At 34.5% G+C, this 20,423-nt stretch overlaps 1 protein-coding gene and 1 pseudogene across 6 annotated transcripts in view; both read right to left on the bottom strand.

The window, feature by feature from the left end:
• Positions 1-9,494: 9,494 nt before the first annotated feature.
• The window catches only part of MCU (mitochondrial calcium uniporter), a 474,060-nt gene continuing 463,131 nt past the window's right edge, over positions 9,495-20,423 (bottom strand). For all 6 annotated transcript variants that reach the window (XM_075307500.1, XM_075307501.1, XM_075307498.1 and 3 more), the window contains 4 exons: positions 17,126-17,231; positions 16,960-17,061; positions 10,778-10,981; positions 9,495-10,707 (listed from right to left, as the gene is read on the bottom strand). In XM_075307500.1, the coding sequence (XP_075163615.1) occupies positions 10,399-10,707; positions 10,778-10,981; positions 16,960-17,061; positions 17,126-17,231 (721 nt within the window). In that variant the 3' untranslated portion in view covers positions 9,495-10,398. The remainder of the gene's footprint in view (positions 10,708-10,777; positions 10,982-16,959; positions 17,062-17,125; positions 17,232-20,423) is intronic.
• LOC142233304 (protein disulfide-isomerase A6 homolog) lies at positions 12,327-14,466 on the bottom strand (annotated as a pseudogene).

The raw sequence follows: 20,423 nt of genomic DNA, 5'->3' as shown, positions 1-20,423 counted from the left end.
ATAAACTAATTCATTGTTTATTTGTATTTATAATGTTGTGCAAGCAAACTTCACATATTTTTACACACTCTAGTTTGGTTCAATTTCAACAATAAGAAATCATTCCATATTTACTTCGTGCCCATCAAATGTACAAACACAGACATCATATAACTGCAAATAAAAAAAAATTATACCATATGTCAAAATGCAGAACAAAAACCAGGTACATTTGTTTCAATTACACTTTCCTTTTTTGTATTCACATAAAACCACGTGCCCTTTCTGAATAAATAAATTAACACAAAACACAATAATTCCGTATTCTCCGTCCATTCCAAGAAACAATCAACACACGACTGACGCGCAAAATGAAAATCGTGTGTACCTGCTCAATGTTTTTATAAAATTCTTGTCGCTGCAAAAAAATTAAAAAATTAAATGGTCACGAAAACAATGTACATGGTCTTTATGGCCATGTAATGCTTGTAGACATATCTATACGTAAACTATAAAAATACTTTTTTCTTTGCAAAAAAGTAAAAAAAATTGAATGGTCAGGTACATGATTTTCCTGACCATATAATGGTCTCAAATTCTATCATTTAAATAATAGAACATGTTTGCGGCATTTGAGAACCATTTAAATGCTTATTGCCAACATATATTTTTCTCCGCTCGAAAATTATTTTTACCAAGACAAAATACATGGTTTTCGCGACAATTAAATACTCTAAATAAGCATTAAATGGATGCGGCAACCATGTCCAAACATGTTTTTTCTGTGCGTGCAAATCTCGGGTCGGTTTATATGGGGGCTATATATGATTATGGACCACTTTTGGCATGGTTGTTAAATATCATATACTACCACCACGTACCAAATTTCAACCAGATTGGATGAATTTTGCTTCTCCAAAAGACACCGAAGGTCAAATCTGGGGATCGGTTTAAATGGGGGCTATATATAATTAGGGACTGATATGAACCAATTCCTGTATGGTTGTTGGATACCATATACTAATATCACGTATCAAATTTCAACCGAATTGGATGAATTTTGCTCTTCCAAGGGGCTCCGGAGGTCAAATCTGGGGATCGGTTTATATGGGGGCTATATATAATTAATGACCGATTTCGACCAATTTTTGCACGGGTGTTTGAGCTTATATATTAACACCACGTACCAAATTTCAACTGAATCAGATGAATTTTGGTCTTCCAAGAGGTTCCGGAGGTCAAATCTGGTGATCGGTTTATATGAGGACTATAGATAATTATGGACCGATGTGGACCAATTTTTGCATGGTTGGTAGAGATCATTTGCTGACACCATGTACCAAATTTCAGCCGGATCGGATGAAATTTGCTTCTCTTAGAGGATCCGCAAGCCAAATTTAGGAGTCCGTTTATATGGGGGCTATACGTAAAAGTGAACCGATATGGCCCATTTGCAATACCATCCGACCTACATCAATAACAACTACTTGTGCCAAGTTTCAAGTCGATAGCTTGTTTCGTTCGGAAGTTAGCGTGATTTCAACAGACGGACGGACGGACATGCTCAGATCGACTCAGAATTTCACCACGACCCAGAATATATATACTTTATGGGTTCTTAGAGCAATATTTCGATGTGTTACAAACGGAATGACAAAGTTAATATACCCCCATCCTATGGTGGAGGGTATAAAAATCGGTTACAACACAGAAATGATCCGAAAAGTAAAATACAGATTTGGTCGAAAATCACGCCGCAATGGCAGACAATTTGCTCGTGGGTTGAACACATCGTGGGAACGGATGCAACACTAATTGAAAAATTAGCTTGGACTAAAGCCATTGAAGGTCCAATAATTACGAGGGCTAACGAGCAAAAAAGCCCAAAAAAGTTAGACTGGAATGAGCCGTGCTTTGCTTGCACGGAAGTGGCCAGTTATCGAATTTAATTTTCTCCAATGAGAAGCTATCCGTTGTTTGTGAACAAACAAAATCATTGGGTTTACTTGACTAGAGGTCAGCTGAAAATTTACACCTGCACGAACGAAAACGACTGTTTTTCATATGTTTCGGTGTAAAAAGTATATGTTTGGAACTCCAAATTTTTGCGCATTATTTTTAAGTGGAAGCTTGTAATGTTCATAAGCTAGCATAACATGTTTCCGATATATATGTTAATATGCTAGAACATTTTATATTTGGGACATAACATTTTTTTAATATAGTTTGTGTGGATGCAAACATATACTAATTTAGATATTGCTTATAAACATATATGTGTTAAGAAAGAGAGACCGAGAGAGTAAAAAATGGAAGTAAAAATATATACACACAAACAAAATTTCATTAAAAGTTTTTCCTACCACGCCTAAAGTGAAGGTATGTAGGCCTAAGGTAAGGTGGATCAATTCTGGAAATATATATGCTTGAAGCAGAATGTGTTTGGGAGTATATACTACAGAAGCGACTTTTTTGAGGGTCTGCGATTGGCCACCAGAACTCACGCGCTGCCGATGATAGCTCTCCGCTCGTATTCATTGACCGATGAATCAAAATAAATGCCGAATATTATTAGGAATATGTTCTAAGTACAGTATTGAAGCCCTGTGCAGACAAAAAATATCGGCCACGGACCATGGACATTCCAACAAGAATAGGTTAAAAAGGAGGTGAAGAATCTAAATTCGTAGGATTATAGTACATTTCGGAGAGTAAGATTGGCACTAAAAAGTTCCAAAGTATCGATCATCTTAAGTTGGCGCTTCGCCTGGAATGGGCCAAAGTACTACAGAGCCGCTTCCGTGCATCGTGTGATGGCTTTTTCGGCCATTTAAAGACCATAATTTGTTCGAACAAGTTTAAATTGAAGTTATTACCGAAAATTTTTTGCTTTTGAAAAATAAACCTAAAAAAATAACTCATGATTTGCCTTTGGCAAAGAAAAAGTGATATGTTTTTGCAAATTTATGAAGGCAAAGTTCACTATCAAAAACCTTTTTTCGGCTGATGCGAGTGTAATTCACATTGGGTTTAGTGAATATTGCTCTGATAATTGGTGGATAGTTTCGCCGTGGAACTGCGAAGCAGATGAGCTAGCAAGGCTAGGAACTACCTTACATATTCCAGGGGAACTAGAATCTGTTGGTATGCCTCTGGCTACCTGCAAGCTCTTACTGCGTGAGCAGGCTGTCATGATGGCAAATGTTCGATGGGAGAATTGTAAGGTTTGTAACGACACCAAGCAAATATGGCCCCATTTAAACTTAAACCGCACACTAGATATGCTAGTGTTCTCGAGACGCCAGATATCACTCCTGATATCTGCTATAACGGGTCACTGCCTGTTAGGCGATTTTGCAAAAACTATTGGTGCGAAGTATAATGACTATTGTATGAGCTGTCATGATGCGGAGGAAAAGGAATCAATAAAACACCTCTTGTGTGAGTGTCCTGCATTTTGTGTAAGGCGTACGCAAATTTTAGGGGCATATAGCTTCAGATTACTGGCGGACCTGGAACACGTTAACTTAAGCAGTCTGCTAATGTTTTTGGAACAATCTGGTTGGTTCAACAGAAGAAAATAATCGAGAAGGTTCAACGGTTAAAACTAGAAGTGCCCATATGTAATAGGTACTTTTAGTTAATGTGGTATCACGATGGACTGAATAGTCAAAGTGAGCCTGAATCTTAATCGGGCTGCCACTTTAACCTAACCTAACATAACCTTCGCTGCAAGTAGAGAATGCTGATGAGGAACGTGGTTATTCCAAAATGATCGTCCATCCAACCATCGTGCAGTCCAACGGGCTTTTGGGAAAACATACTTTTCCTCTGTTGGTTAAGCTACTCTTTTAGTTTGGTCAACTTATGATTTTAAGCTAAAATCAAAACAAATAAAAACTAAATAATACAAAATACGGAGCCAAGAAGTAGGGTTTTAAAATCTTTGGTATAAATTTAATCCAACATGATATTGCTTCATAGCTTATACTGGTAACACACAAAAGAACTTCGGATATACGGTAGGTCGAAGGTATGTACACACAAAGGTTTCTCTCGTTTCTCCGAAACCAAATTTTAGACAAATGGAGTTAAACACAACCATTTTCGTTCGGAGAAAAGAAAAACATCTTTGCTTTCATGTATTTCTGTATGTACGTATGTGTGTGGGACATTTTTTCAAATGTATTTATGTTTGTTTCTATTTTATTTTCTACAATTTTCGTAATTTTACTATATCGATTTGGATTTGTTTGTTTTTAATTATATACCACATTTTTTATTTCTCTGTGGGAGTTTTAATATATTTTCTTGGTTACTTATTATTATTATTATTTGTTTTAATTCATTATTTATTTGTTCGTTTTAAGCATTTTACGTTGTCATGAAACACTCTAGTTGTTGTTGCGTGTATTTTATGCATATGTTAATTATTTACAAATCTAGTGTTATTGTTTACTTCAACTCATTGAATTTTATAACATTTCAATTCAATTGAATCTGGTTTGCACGTTACATCGATTCAATATTAACTATATGGGTATTTTATTTTATAAATATTCCAAAAAAATGGGAATCTAACTAACTAATCAATACGAATGAATTTAATTATTTATTTATTTATGCGTTTTTGCATTGACCTTTTTTATTGTGATTCTGGATTTTTCTTTTAATTTTCTTCTTCTCAAATTTAAAGACATGTTTTTTAATTTGTTGTACAATTATTTTCATTATGACTAATTGGTGCGATTTTCTATTTACAAAATATACAAAAATTTTGTTAAACAGAAACTAAAGCAACTTAAACATTTAGGGGCAACTTGTAAAAAAAAAAAACATAATTATTTGAAAAATCGACGAATGGTCGTTCATGGAAGACAAATGCGCCTTGCAGACTATAAGATTATCCGGGCGACAGTGCTCGGGTCGAACACATCCCATATATTGAGCACATTATAAGTTAAGTCTGAAGGCATAATCGATACTGCTGCGTGTTTATGGGATCGATAACACATTTACCGATTATTTAGTCATCGACGACAATTGGACACACTGTAAGATTCTTTACAAACACAGATATTCCGTCCGGAAAAACTTATAGTCTGTACGACGCATAATATTGTGCATTCAGACTAGAAACGAAATATTATTGGCGATTTTTAATGTCAACATGTTTTACAAATTTCAAAAAATAAAAAAATCGAGATTTCATTCATTTGAAACAGAAAAAGTAAATGATTGGAACGAGATTGGTTAATACTGAATATTTTGATTTGAACATAAAATAAACTGTTGAAGTGATGGTTTACCTCAATATAACATTTACATTATGCTCGAAATATCCTAAAAGTACATTTTGGTTTATAATTGGGATATAATTTTCTGTAGATTTAGGTTAGGTTAGGTGGCAGCCCGATATTTCAGGTTCACTTAGACCATTGTGATACCACAGTGGTGGACTTCTCTCTTATCATTGAGTACTGCCCGATTCCATGTTTAACTCAATTGCAAGGGACCTCCTTTTTATAGCCGAGTCCAAATGGCCTTACACATTGCTGTGACACCATTTAGAGAAGCTTTGAAACACTCAGAAATGTCACCAGCATTACTGAGAGGGGATTATCCACAGCTATAAAACTTTTTGGTGTTCTGTCGAAGCAGGAATCGAACCCACGACCCTTTGTATGCAAGGCTAACCATTGCACCACGATGGCTCCCTTCAGTAGATTTGCAATGAAGAAATATCTGCTGTTTCATAGAGGATTTCAACAGAATTTCGATCAAAATCCACAAAAGATAAAGTATGAATTTAAATTTTTAAATTAAATTTTTTTTTAATGAATTCCGTCATTGGAAAATTTGTATGAACACTATTCATAAACTAAATGAATTATTTTTTGTGTGCACATATTGAAGAAGTTTTTACATGTCTTGAGATTTATAAAAAAATTCATGCATGGTGTATTATAAGATTGAAGCAAATGAAAATAATCTCAGGGCTGCAAAAAGTGAAATTTATTGATAAAACAACAGGTGTACGAGAATTTTGTATGAGCATTTTGGAGGGGTTTTTGCTGAAGTCCATTACGAAATAACTGACATTTCCCCATTTCAAATGTACTAAAATCAATCGATCGGCTGTTTTATGAAAAGGTTTTGAAAAGGTTGATCAAAAATCTCCAAGATTGTTAACATAGAATTCGTTTAATTAATACGTGCATTTAATATTTTATAGAGTTAACTTTTTCAAGATACTACTGTAGAACTTCTATGACTTTTTAATTTAAATTTCGCGTGGAAATTCATTCGTCGTAATTTTTTTTTACGTTAGTATATCTGTCCGTGGCATCTGTACCTAATGTTAGATCGAAGTATTTGTAATACAGGATCGGAACTATCGGCCGACAACTCGTCAAAAATTCAGTCAGTATCTTTCCACGATCGACGATATATTGGTATAAGTGTTTTCTAGAAGGGGTCTTACTTTGACGGGCTTTAAATAGTTTTCCCAGAAGAATGATAAGCATAGCCTACAGTTATTCAGAATTTGGATTTTTAATATATGTTTTTAACGAAAATAGGAATTAATGTCTTAAGCAAATGTAGAGAAATATCATTTTTGAGAAACAATTTCTTCTTTTAAAAATTTTTCCTCAAATCGTAAGGTTTGCTAATAAAATGGTATAAAATTATAATTATTACTTAATCAAGCTTATAAAAAAACATTATTTCTCCCTAACGAAATTTAAGATAAACGAACCTAATGCCCGTCTACTTCTTAATGTACAAAGACTTGGTGATTTGGACTTAAACTTTGGTGATAAATTGTGAACCATTTTTCTAATTCTTTTGGATGAAGCGAAAAAAAATCACTCATTCAATTCATTTCTAGGGTATTAATGTGAAACCAAATTTTTCTATAGCCCTTTCACATTAGGGTCGAAATCTAATAAAAGTGGATTTGAAATCACTTTTTTAGGGCATATGACAGTTGAAATCTAGTTAAAGTGGATTTTGGGAGTGTAATTTGAATGAGGTATTAGAAAAACAAATTTAGTTAGCCAGAAAATAAAAAAAAATTGGCTGATCGCTTTACAGACTATCAGTTATTTCGGACGACAGTGCTCGCACATATCCCATATATTGTGCACATTATAAGTGAAGTCCAAAGGCATAATTGATACTGCTGCATGTTTATGGGATCGATAACACATTTACCGATTATTTAGTCATCACCGACAAGTCGTATCGATCCGACACACTGTAAGATTCTTTACAAACACCGACATTCCGTCCGGAATAACTGATAGTCTGTAAAGCGCATAAGACGTCAACCGTTTACCATGAAAATTCTATATACGTTTTTGCAGAGAAAGAAAAATTCTTCGATATCCGTTTGCCTAAAGTAAAATACAATTAGGGTATATTAAACATTTATCTCAGGGCGTTTTCGTTTCGCCAAAAGTATATCGCCTTGGTATTATACTACTTTATCACTTATTGTATTTTCGCCCAAATGATAGTGCCATTCCAAAGTTATTATTAATTCATAATATTGAGACGGATACAGGATGCAAAATCGATGACAGTGTCCTTCATATTTTGCAATTAATTTTGAGAATGTTGCACCTTTTTCCCAAACGAAATAGCGTGAAGGTTAGGTTAGGTTAGGTTATGTGGCAGCCCGATGTATCAAGCTCACTTAGACTATTCAGTCCATTGTGATACCACAGTGGTGAACTTCTCTCTTATCACTGAGTGCTGCCCGATTCCATGTTAAGCTCAATGACAAGGGACCTCCTTTTTATAGCCGAGTCCGAACGGCGTTCCACATTCCAGTGAAACCACTTAGAGAAGCTTTGAAACCGTCAGAAATGTCACCAGCATTACTGAGGTGGGATAATCCACCGCTGAAAAACTTTGTGGTGTTCGGTCGTAGCAGGAATCGAATCCACGACCTTGTGTATGCAAGGCGGGCATGCTAACCATTGCACCACGGTGGCGTGAAGCTGAGGTTGTTGATACCAGCAAAGTTGGGTTTTTGGAGTTTGAGAACTAATTTTAGCGTTTACGAAAACTTTTGAGAAGATTTAAAAAACTCATCCAAAAATTTAAATTTGAAGATATCGATTTGTTCAGCATACTTTTAATTCTAAATACCACCAAATCGTTTATTTTTTAAAAATTAATTAATAACATACGTTTTTGGGTGGGCCACATAAAACATTTTTGACGCAAAAATTTTGTTTTCTCGCCAAACATGAAATGTCCATGTTTGCGTCAAACATGTAAAATCCTCAAAACAAGTTTTTACCTATATTTGAAAGGTTTTGTCTTTAATCCAAAGATTCAATATCTCAGAAAATTTAAAGATTATCCCTCATATGCAAAAAAGCAAAAGAAATTTTCATTCCTACTTTTACCATATAAATTCATTCGATAAACTGTCAATAAATTGTTTTGCATATAGGCATATTTTTTTTAGTTTAATGAAAAAAAAAAACTGACTTCCTTCAAAGGTATGCAACTTTAACTGAGGGACGTAAATTACAAATGCCTCATCCACAATCGAGTTACTTGGCTTGTGGTAACAGTTGCGATGGCAAGATATCTTAAATTTTTCTAAATTTTATGTCAGTCCATAAAAGGCAGATTAAAAACCCATATAATCCACTATAATTGTTAATGTGTTTATATAGAGTAGTTTATAAATAATTACGAACCGATACGAATCACTTTCCACATGGATCGCACAATTTCAAACGGATCGGATGAAATTCGTTCCTTTATGAGGCTCTGGAAGTTATGTTAAATCTGGGGATCGGTTTACTTGGGGACTATATATAACTGTGCACCAGTTTTGTTAGAGGGCATGCAATTTGCTCCTCCATGAAGCTCCGGAAGTCATATCTGGGGACTGGTTTTTATGGGGGCTTTGTATAATTATGAAGAGCATATACTGACATCACGTACCAATTTTCAACAGGATCGAATGAAATTTGGGGGTCGGTTTATATAGGGGCTATATTTAAAAGTGGTCCGCTGTGGCACTTTTGCAACACTACCCGAACTACATCAATAGTAACTACCAAGTTTCAAGTCAATAGGTTGTTTCGTTCGGAAGAAAGCGTGATTTTAAAATACGGGCGCACCGGCAGCCGGACGGATGGAATCACACAATTTTAAGCGGATCGGATGATAAGCTCAAGTCGTGTTCTAAGGTGTACATTTATCCCGTCAATGACAAACCAAAATAATAAAGTGACCGATCCCTTCCATACGTTTCGACCAGAACTGGTACTGGTCCATACACATCTGGGATTAGTCCTTTGGTGGTCCTGAGTTTTATCCATTTCCATTTGTAGCTGCTTCTATATATATTCCAAACAGCTGAGTTGCAAAACAAAACACGAAATCATCTGAGATTAAGGGAATACGAAAAGTGAAAACTATTTGAGGGAAAAACAAGAATGTAGCCGCATTTGTAAATAATAATTGAAATAAAAAATGCACAATTAAAATACAAACATAGTTTATTCATTTTTGAAATGTCAAAGCAGACTTTACAGTTTTTTAGTAGGATTGAAAAAAAATTGTCTAAATTTTTTGCATTGTGATCTCTGTTAATTTTAAATAAATGCCATAAAAACTAATGAAGTACACAAACTAAACTCAATCTTAAATAAGCAGTATCAACTAAAGAGAACAAACTTGATTGATTAAAGCAATAGAAAAACTTGATAATTGGTCTACATAGAAACCTTACCCATTTTCATAAATTGTCCGATTTTAAAATGAACATTTTGTGTTTGCAACTTAAAGAAATAAATTAAAATAAATAAGCAAAAAAATAAATGGCTAAATAAATTATAATAACAATAAAAGAATACTATTTATTCAACTTTTAAAACATATGATACGTCAGACGCTGTTTGTATTTTTTCGGTTTGTCTGTCTGTAGGTGTGTTAATATTTATACAAAAATGTTTCAATATTTTTTTCAATTTTTTTTTTCAAACATGAGGCACAAAAATATACAACAATAAACGAACGAACAAGTTTTGGACAAGATTTGTTTCATCTTCTTAAAAGGTTAAGGCTTAAATTTTACATTTCCTTCAAATTCCCCGCCAATCAATCACAATTGGAGTCAAAGGATAATGCAATTGGTATGAATTCTGTACAATTAATGGGGCTTCCTCTCCATCATGTATCGTGTAAATAATTCTTAAATTAATTCAAGTACAGTCAAAAAAGCACAGCATTTAAAATGAGGTAAGGTTAAGGGAACTATAGATATATTGTGAATACATGAACTAAATTGAAAAGTCTTCCAGGATATTTTTTATTCAATACGATGCATGTGATGCTGGTGGGGAGGGGGGATGTAGTGAATTATTTTGCCAAGTCTAAGCAGATTTAATTTTTCGAGTCAAGAAAGGGGATTTTAAATCCAGATTTCTTGACCACCGTTGAACTGCTTATGTTGCTTGGGCTACTAACGCTCGCATGTTGGCCTGGTGTTAGAGGTGGTTTCTCTTGTGAACGATCGACATGAGGTGGCAGTTGCAAATTCAGCGGATCACGTAAGCGACGCAGATCATATTCAATTTCAGCTATTTGACGTCTCAATGAATTGTAAGTTTCAACATCGAAATTCCTCTTTTTGGCACGTTTATATAAAGTTAAGAGGTAATGGCGGTCTTTCACTTCCGGTATATTGTACTCCTGTAGAAATTTTAATCAAACATTAAATTACTTGCTCAATAGTATACTCAAAATATATAGTTCAACTCACCGTTTTTGTTATGCAGTAGTAAGCGTACATGGCCATAGCCGTACCATAGGTTACAAAATAGGTGACAGGTTCCATAATGTCCCAAGAGTATTCCCACCACGTAAGCCGTGCCAATATGCCAAACTGCACTGACATTAGGCCAAGGCCAACCCATGTCATTATATTTGTTTTCCTTTCAGCTTGAGCACTTAACTCTGATTTTTGCTAAACAAATTAAAATGGAAAATTTAAAATTTATTGCGGATAGGGGGGTTTCATTAAAATTTTATAAATGAAGGAGTCCTGGCGGTCGGAAAATTTAATATAATTTAAAATTTAGTCTAAAGTTGTGAGTATCCCGGCCAGAATTACCGATCAGCGGATGTATATACTAAAATTTGTATTGGGCCATAAACAAGAATATCTAAATACAGTCGTGTCTGGATATAGCGAACGCCCGCGATCCAAGTTCCTCAAAATATTTTTTGTACCAGATTATTGTCTCAAACAAATCATCCAAGTGTACAGACAGATGGATATGATCAATTCGTCTAAGGAAACCTAATTTTAACCATTATACAATTATTTATAAGGTAGCCTTATTTCATCAGGTGACTTTGAACGGCTCATCAAAATGTCAAAAAATATTGTTGGCATTTTTAAATTATGTTGTTGTAATTAACGTCTAAAATTTAAAAAAAACATATATGCAACGGAAAATGCGAAAATGTTGTCTGTGTAACAAGCGGGTAAATGGTGAAAATGGTCGATTTTTTCTATTCCCATACACGATCGACGGAAGTATAATTGGAAGGCAATTTGTCAAAAGGATTAAAAAGAAATGATTTTATCTATGGAACCACTTTTTGCCTGAAAACATTATTAAACGCGCCAATCATTTTTTGCTTCTGCCAACGGCAGAGCCATTCATAGTGGACAGTATTTCAACGAAAGAGTAAGTAATTTGGAGTTCTATCGACGAAAACAATAATAATGTTTGTGTTGGGGGAAATTCATTGACCATACTTAATGATTCCAAAGATGTGCGTAGAACTAACTACGAAGAGACAGTTAGTTCTACGCAACGGCAGAGCCATTCATAGTGGACAGTATTTCAACGAAAGAGTAAGTAATTTGGAGTTCTATCGACGAAAACAATAATAATGTTTGTGTTGGGCGAAATTCATTGACCATACTTAATGATTCCAAAGATGTGCGTGGAACTAACTACGAAGAGACAGATACAGTGATGGGATCTACCCAATTGAGAACGAACATCCATTTGACGAGCAGGGCTCTAACGCGAAGGAAATTCCATTTGACCTTACATGTATGAGAGAAGACTGTGGTGGAGCTAATGGAGGATGGTTTGGACCTATCTGAGAAAGTGAAATTTTTCTTTAAGTGTCGCATGCACTTTCGACTAAGACGTCTCAACGAAAGATTAAAAATCCTAAAACCGAAACAAAGATTATTAAAAAATAAAAAATTACTAAAAATTAATTTATAATGTATACTCATATTATGCTAACAATAAACCAATATAATTATTATTTATGGTCGCATTTATTTATTCAAAAGTTGTGATAGAACAATAAGCCGCAGAATCTGCAGTAAGGCACTGAATTTGTCCAAATGTGTTAACATTAAGCAATTGGAATACATAACTGCGTAGAGTGGACAAGAATTTATTGAGGCATTTTGCATCACAGTCAAGTGGTAAAAATGAGGTAAAACAGACATACCGCACAATGGTTTCCTTCACAGGCATCATCAAATCAAATCATCATCAAATCGATCATCTCTACCAATTCTGGGGTGGGTACATTTGCCACATGTTTGTCTAATGCCCAAGTGACAATATCAGAGGATGTGCGTCCACCATCGTACTCTTGGGCATCGGATAAGCTCTTCTTGCCAGCGGGGAAGTATTTAATTGTGGGATAGCCTCTTACACCATATTCAGCAGCCTTACTTTGATGTACCGTAGCATCTAAGGCACCCAGTTTAACTATACCATTTAGTTCTGTAGCTGCTGTAACCCATTCAGGGGCCATATTTTTACAATGACCGCACCAAGGGGCGAAAATTTCAACCAACCAATCGTCCTCAGATTGCAAAACCAATTTATCAAAATTATCGTCTGTCAATTCAATGACGTCATCTTTGCCACTATCTCCACCAGAGAAGATACCACCCAGGAAAAACTCCTATTACCAGGTATGAGTACAAGTATGATTGCGCCAAATTGGTAACAATTTCCTCGTACATATATCAGTAGTAATACTTTTACACGGGCATGACATTGGAGGAAAGTACTTCCGTGCAAGCATACCAGCAGTCGAAAAATAAGTACTTCTTCGCAAGCATACCAGCTCTCCAAAAATAATATATTTACCATAAAGATACCCAAAAAGTGCGAACTCAGCCCTGTTGTTTTGTAATCCAACACACTATACCACGCTCCACGACATGGATCTATTCAATGATGTTATTTTGTAATATAAATTATGTACTATACAACTTTAGAAAACAAAGGTATATTTTATTGGCACTTTTTTTCCTGAAATGTAATTTGGCATTACTTATCGCTACTAAAGGGTGGTTAAATTGTACGGGCCGATATTGAATGTGAACCACACCTAAACGCCAAGTTTTTTTCCGAATTTTATTTGACATTTCTCTATTTCAGACTTACTCAATTTGAACCATGGAGAGATACACAATCCAACAACGTGTTAAATGGTTCATAGAAATGGCAACAGTGGATGATCAATTTTCGAAGAAAATCATCTTCAGTGATGAGGCACATTTTCACCTCAGTGGATTCGTCAATAAACAGAATTGCCGCATTTGGGCGAATGAGAATCCAAGAGTGATTGTCGAAAAACCAATGCACCCACAAAGAGTGACTGTTTGGTGCGGTTTATGGGCTGGCGGCATCATCGGGCCGTATTTTTTCCAAAATGAGTCCGGTCAGGCAGTTACTGTGAATGGTGTTCGCTATCGTGAGATGATAACGAACTTTTTATGACCCGAATTGGAAGATATGGATGTGGTTTCAGCAGGACGGTGCCACTTGCCACACAGCTAACGAAACAATGGCTCTTTTGCGCAACGAATTCAATGGCCCTGTCATCTTACGTAATAGCGATGTCAATTGGCCGCCAAGATCATGTGATTTGACACCGTTGGACTTTTTTCTTTTGGGTTATTTGAAAGAAAAGGTGTACGTCGATAAGCCAGCAACAATTCAAGAGCTAAAGGATGAGATAATTCGGCACATTAACGGCATAGAACCTCCTTTATGCCTCAGCGTCATCGAAAATTTGGACCATCGGATGAAAGTGTGCCACCGAGGTCGCGGCGCCCATTTGGTCGATATTTTGTTCCATACATAATTGAGTAATACCAATATATCATAATAAACTTACAATAATTTCCTAAATAGTTTGTGTTTTATTCAAAATCAACATCGGCCTTTGAAATTTTAACCACCCTTTATTAACGGTGCCCACTGTAGAGCCGAACCCAGACCTCAAGATATGATTTTGATTATCGGTATTAATACAAAGACTCACTTTTTGCCTACACAGGTATGTTATTATTTTTAAATCCCAGGTAATACTGCAAGTAGTAACTTTTTGATTACCGGTATTACTGAAAGAATCACTAGTGCTTACCCAGCACTGCTGCCACCATTTGTCCATTGTAGTCCGTGGACGAGCGTTTATTAGCACCAAATATCTTGATTGTAGGGAAACCACGTACACCATATTGACCACCCAAATATTTGTGTTCATCAGCATCCACAACTCCTACTTTGATGACAACCTACAAAGCTTTGGCCAATTTTTTGTATTCTGAGGCTAGACTCTGACAATGGCCACACCAGTTTGCATAGAATTCAACAACCCAAATGGAATCATCTTGAACCACAAGCCGATCAAAATTGGAGGGAGTTAGTTTAACAACAGCGTCACTGGGCGAGTACATGCACCAAACAGTGGGCATCACTGGATACAGAAATTCCCAAAATCTTGCACGCAGTTGAATATTTTTCACTCACAATGTATTTCCATATCAATAAGAAACATTTCTCATGAGAAACACAAAATCAAAACAAACATTTTTGTATTTCTTTATTTACTTTTTACTGACATTTAGTTTGACCTTATGATGAGCTGCTTTTATGTTTTTGTTGCTATTTTTTGTTCTAGAGAGGGTACCTTATAAATAATTGTATCATGATTTTAACTTGATATAGGTCTTTTGAATGTCGCAATGTTAAACAAGTATATACAGCAGTAAGAAGTTCGGTCGGGTCGAATCTTAAATACCCACCACCATAAATCAAATATAATAGTTTCCTTTGAAAAGTCTTCGTCGTAGCGGGTTACTTAATAATATATAGAATTTCAGGGGGTTTTATGACAAATATTATCCCAAGCAGATCAGTTCAACCAGTACACTTCCCGAAGATACATTTAAAAATTCTTCCTATGAAGACTACATCAGATTCTGGATTTATTAGAACCATTTATGTTTGAGTTTTAGAGGAATCATAATCATCTCATGTAAGTGTGCAAGATAATTATTGAATAATGTCTGAATCAAAAATCTGTAGATTTGTACCCCCTATTTTTCAAATGATTACGAGAAGTAAAATCTGGAAATTTAACATTCAGTTCCAAGCTATTTTCATGATCAGTGCGCTTTTATACCCTCAAGAAGTGAAATCGGTCTATAAGGAGGTTCTAGAATCTAGACACCAAATCGGAGGGCCGGTTTATAAGGGGCTGTATCAAAACCTGTACCGATACACAATATATTCAGCACACCTATTTATAGTCCTAAAAAACCTCCAGATTTTCAATTTCAGGCAAATTGGATAAAAACTACGGTTTCTAGATGTCCAAGAAATAAAATCGAGAGATTAATCTATATGGGGGCTATCTCAAAACATAGACCGATACACGTTACATTTTCGGTACACTTTTTTGTGGTTCTAAAATACCCCTTGATTGCCATTTTTTGCAAATTGGATAAAAACTACGGATTCTAGAAGCCCAAGAAGTAAAATCGGTAGATCGGTCTATATGATTGCTATACAAAACCATGGGCCGATAATCACCATCTTCGGCACACCTCTTTATGGTCCTAGATTTCCAATTTCAGGCAAATTGGATAAAAACTACGGATTCTAAAGCTCAAGAAGTACCATCGGGAGATCGGTCTATATGGGGGCCATACCAAAACATAGACCGATAATCACCATTGTCGGCACATTTCTTTATGGTCCTAAAATACCTCTAGATTTCTAATTTAAAGCAAATTGGATAAAAACTACGGTTTCTAGAAGCCCAAGAAATAAAATCGGGAGATCGGTCTATATGGGTGGCTATATCAAAACATGGACCGATACACGCCATTTTCGGCAAACATGTTTATGGTCCTAAAATACTTCTAGATAGTAATAAATAAAATACTTTCAAGATCCCAAATCGGGAGGCCGGTTTATATATCAAAACCTGGACCGATATAGTCCATCTACGAACTTGACCTGCAGACAAAAGACGAGTTTGTGCAAAATTTCAGCACGATAGCTTCATTATTGAATACTGTGACGTGATTACAACAGATAGACAGACCGACGGACTGGATTATATCGTCTTAGAATTTCTCCCTGATCAAGAATATATATACTTTATATAGTCGGACATCGATATTTCAGTGTGTTACAAACGGAATGACAAACGTATACCGCCATCACCATTCTATGCTGGTGGGTATAAAAAGGCCTATGTTATTGGATTTTTTTTTTGAAAAATCGAGTCAAATCGACCACTCCAGCTTTGATGTCTGTTAAAATCGACATTTCATAATTACCAAAATCGACTTATTGACTTTTAACGGACACATCGAAAAGTCGAGTTTGAATGCAAAGGGAATCTGAGATACTGACAACTCAAAAACCCAATCGAAAGTGATAACGTCAAATGTCGAATTTCCGCCTTTTCCCAATTTTAAAACAGTCGAAAATGCAACTTTTGTCGTATTAGAACGTCGACTTTGTTTTGTAAAAGTCGTCTTTTTAATTTCAATTATAATGCCTAATACAAAAACGACAATAGAATCCGTGAGCATGGATGGACAGAAATACATACATGTACAAAATGAGAGGTGTTCAATTATAAACTTACCCTTTCCAAAGGTGCTAATTGATATTTTAAATCTTCCAGTTTTACATTCAATTCTTGTTCCTTTTCTATGTGATATTCTCCTACATGTAAGGCTTCATATAACTGCAATCAGAAATTGTCATGATTTTCCAGAGAAGGCAATTGGATTAAATTTGTAATGACATACCTGTGCTACTAAGGCTTTAACATCTCCTAATTTTTTAAGATCTTCCAGTTGTATTTTTTCCCGTGGTGGTGGTACAACTTTGTATTTCAGGTCATTGATGTGTATCCTGGAAAGAGGAAAGAGATAGATAGTAATATATAATAGATAACAAAAGATACATTTATTCAATACAAAAGAAAGCAAGAAAGGTTTTAAGTTTTAAGACCAATGCACTATAGGTAATTTGATCAATTTTTGGTACAATTTGATAAAAATATCCTTAAACTAAATGACTGTATACTACATTTAACAACCGCGTAACACGTGCCTAACACATCGTCAAAGTTTTTGTTCCCAAGCAAAGTGTTACAGGCAGTCCATGCAGTGATATTTAATGTTAATTTGTAATCTGTTCACAGGTATGTCGACAGATTTGACTTTACTTTTTGCGAAAAACTCATTACTGTGACTTTACCATAAATATCGTGGGTTCGATTCCTACTTCGACCAAACACCAAGAGTTTTTCAGCGGTGGATTATCCCACCTCAGTAATGCTGGTGACATTTCTGAGGGTTTCAAAGCTTCTCTAAGTGGGTTCACTGCAATGTGGAACGACGTTCGGACTCGGCTATAAAAAGGTGGTTCCTTGCCATTGAACTTAACATGGAATCAGGCAGCACTCAGTGATAAAAGAGAAGTTCACCAATGTGGTATCACAATGGACTGAATAGTCTAAGTGAGCCTGATACATCGGCTGCTACCTAACCTTAAATATATTTTTTCTTTCATAAACAAGCGTTTGCGATAAGCTGTATAAATTTGCTTGAAATTGAAAATCTGGAGGTTTTTTTAAGACTATAAATAGATGTGCTGAATATATTGTGTATCGGTACAGGTTTTGATATAGCCCCCTTATAAACAGGCCCTCCGATTTGGGGTCTAGATTCTAGAACCTCCATATAGACCGATTTCAATTCTTGAGGGTATAGAAGGCGCACTGATCAGGAAAATTGATTGAAACTGAATGTAAAATTTCTAGATTTTACTTCTCGTAATCATTTAAATAATTTTTACCACCTAAAAATCTACAGATTTTAGTTTCAGACATTATTTAATAATTTTCTTGCACACTTGGACGAGATGATTATGATTCCTCTAAAAGTCAAACAAAAATATGTCTTATAAATCCAGAATCTGATCTAGTCTTCATAGGTAGACTTTTTAAATGTATCTTCGGGAAGCGTAGTGGTTGAACTGATCCGCTTGGGATAATACTTGTCATAAAACCCCCTGAAATTCTATATATTATTAAGTAACCCGCTACGACGAAGACTTTTCAAAGGAAACTATTATACTTGTAGTTGTTGTATGGTTGACCTTTTAGTATAACTATTTGTAGGCTTGAGGTCATGTTGTAATAAAACAAAATAAAATATTAGTTGTTTATAGTGTTTTATTTTTAATTCTTTCCAATATTTCGAACACCATCGTTGTCCGTCCTCAGGCAAATTAAATTTTTAATATTTTTAATAAGACAAAGTAACTTGCTCGCCACTGCTTTTGAGTTTACTATTATATTTGATTCTTGTTGGTGTATATTTAAGATTCGGCCCGGCCGAACTTACTACTGTATATACTTGTTTTAAATCAAAAATGTTTTTCTTTTCTTTAAGGAGAATTGAGACCTAATTGGAAAGGCAAACATTTCAAAGAATCATGTCCAAAATTTAATAAACAAAAAATAAATCAAAGATTATAAACTTTCTTTTGATAAAACATTCATTGTTTTAAACAAATTTGTCTTTAATATTGTGACATTTGTGGATTCAAAAATTTAGGCTGTAAAATCCTTTATATTAAGATTGGAGCTATGTTCGGTTTTTCCACCAAACTCTAAAGCACCTAAATATATACGAAGACGCGTATATTTGATCAAATTTTGTCAAATCTGCGATAGAAACCAAACTAAAAAATAAAGTCCATAGTTGAAGATTTTTTCATTTTCAATTTAAATATTAACTATTCCAATTAACAATTTATTTAAATAATGATATTTCCAATCAAAAATATAATAGAAACAATTACAAGATAATTATTTATGTTTAGTTTGGCTCGAGGTGATGGGATTTCAAAAAGATTATGTTGTTTTTTGTGAGTAAAAATTACAAATGTTTATTCAAATGTCTTCAATATTTCGAAACACCTCCGATGTTCGCCCTCAGGTAAATTAATTGAGAAGTAAAAACCAATGAACTTTTTTCACAAGAGAATACATATACACGAAAAAGGTAAACGAAATATAAATAAAGAATAATGCAATTAATAATTAATTGCCTCCATTAAAAAACCAATTGAAGTTTGCGACCAAAATCAATAAAAATTTTTATGTGACAAATTAAAAGGGTTAATTGAAATTGCCGAAGAACCAATTAGTTTTCTATTCAAATATAACTTTTATATCAAATGAATTCTGTGATTTATATTATCATTTTCGTTGTTGAATCAATTTCAATTAAAAAGTTAATTGGATATTTAATTTCGTAATTGAATCGAATCTTTATCTGTGAAGGAGTCGATTGTATGTATATGAAAGAGAGAAAGCAGGTAAAGTACTTTGATTCTTGTGAATGAAATTTTTCTTGTGAACAGTTCGGTCAGTGTGGTGCGCACTAAAAAAAGCATGCCCGGTTCCAAAGATTTTGTCTCTACACTATTGATTTTGGTAATGATTCAGAGAATTTAAGTAAGGATACATTTAAAACACAATTCTCTTTTAAGTTTTGCGTACGAGTATTTGATTCTAGAAAACAAAGTTTAATTTATTCGTTTTTTAAGCTTTTTTCTTCATGAAAGCATATATAGAATCATGTTAGTGATAACTTAAGAAATTATGCTTTATTTCAAGTAAAAAAGTCTTTAAAAGTGTTGACAAAAATCTCCTATTTTTAAACACGTTTTTACTTTGTACTCAAGATGTAAAAAGTCAATTAATTTAAAGACGATTTCATTAATTGTGAAGAGTTTTTCAGAATTATTAAACTCAAGTCAAACAAAGTTTTCTTTAATTTTAGGATACCCAGTTTTAAGTCGAATCACTTAACTATAAGGACTTCATTTAAAAGTTTATCGACTTTTGGACAAGGAAAAAACTTTATATCAGAGAAATGCGTCTTCTATGCTAAGCAAAATTCGGATTCGCATTTAAAGAACATGAAATCTTTGGCCTCACGACAATATTTGTTTCTGAGCACATATACAGGAAATCGAAACAGTGTGTCTATATAAATGATTTTCATGTCAAACGTTATCATAAAAATT

The sequence above is a fragment of the Haematobia irritans genome, chromosome 4 (assembly GCF_050003625.1).
Source record: "Haematobia irritans isolate KBUSLIRL chromosome 4, ASM5000362v1, whole genome shotgun sequence".
Taxonomy (NCBI): Eukaryota; Metazoa; Arthropoda; class Insecta; order Diptera; family Muscidae; genus Haematobia; species Haematobia irritans.
The sequence above is the reverse complement of the archived record's forward strand: the minus strand, read 5'-3'. Positions and strand labels throughout refer to the sequence as shown.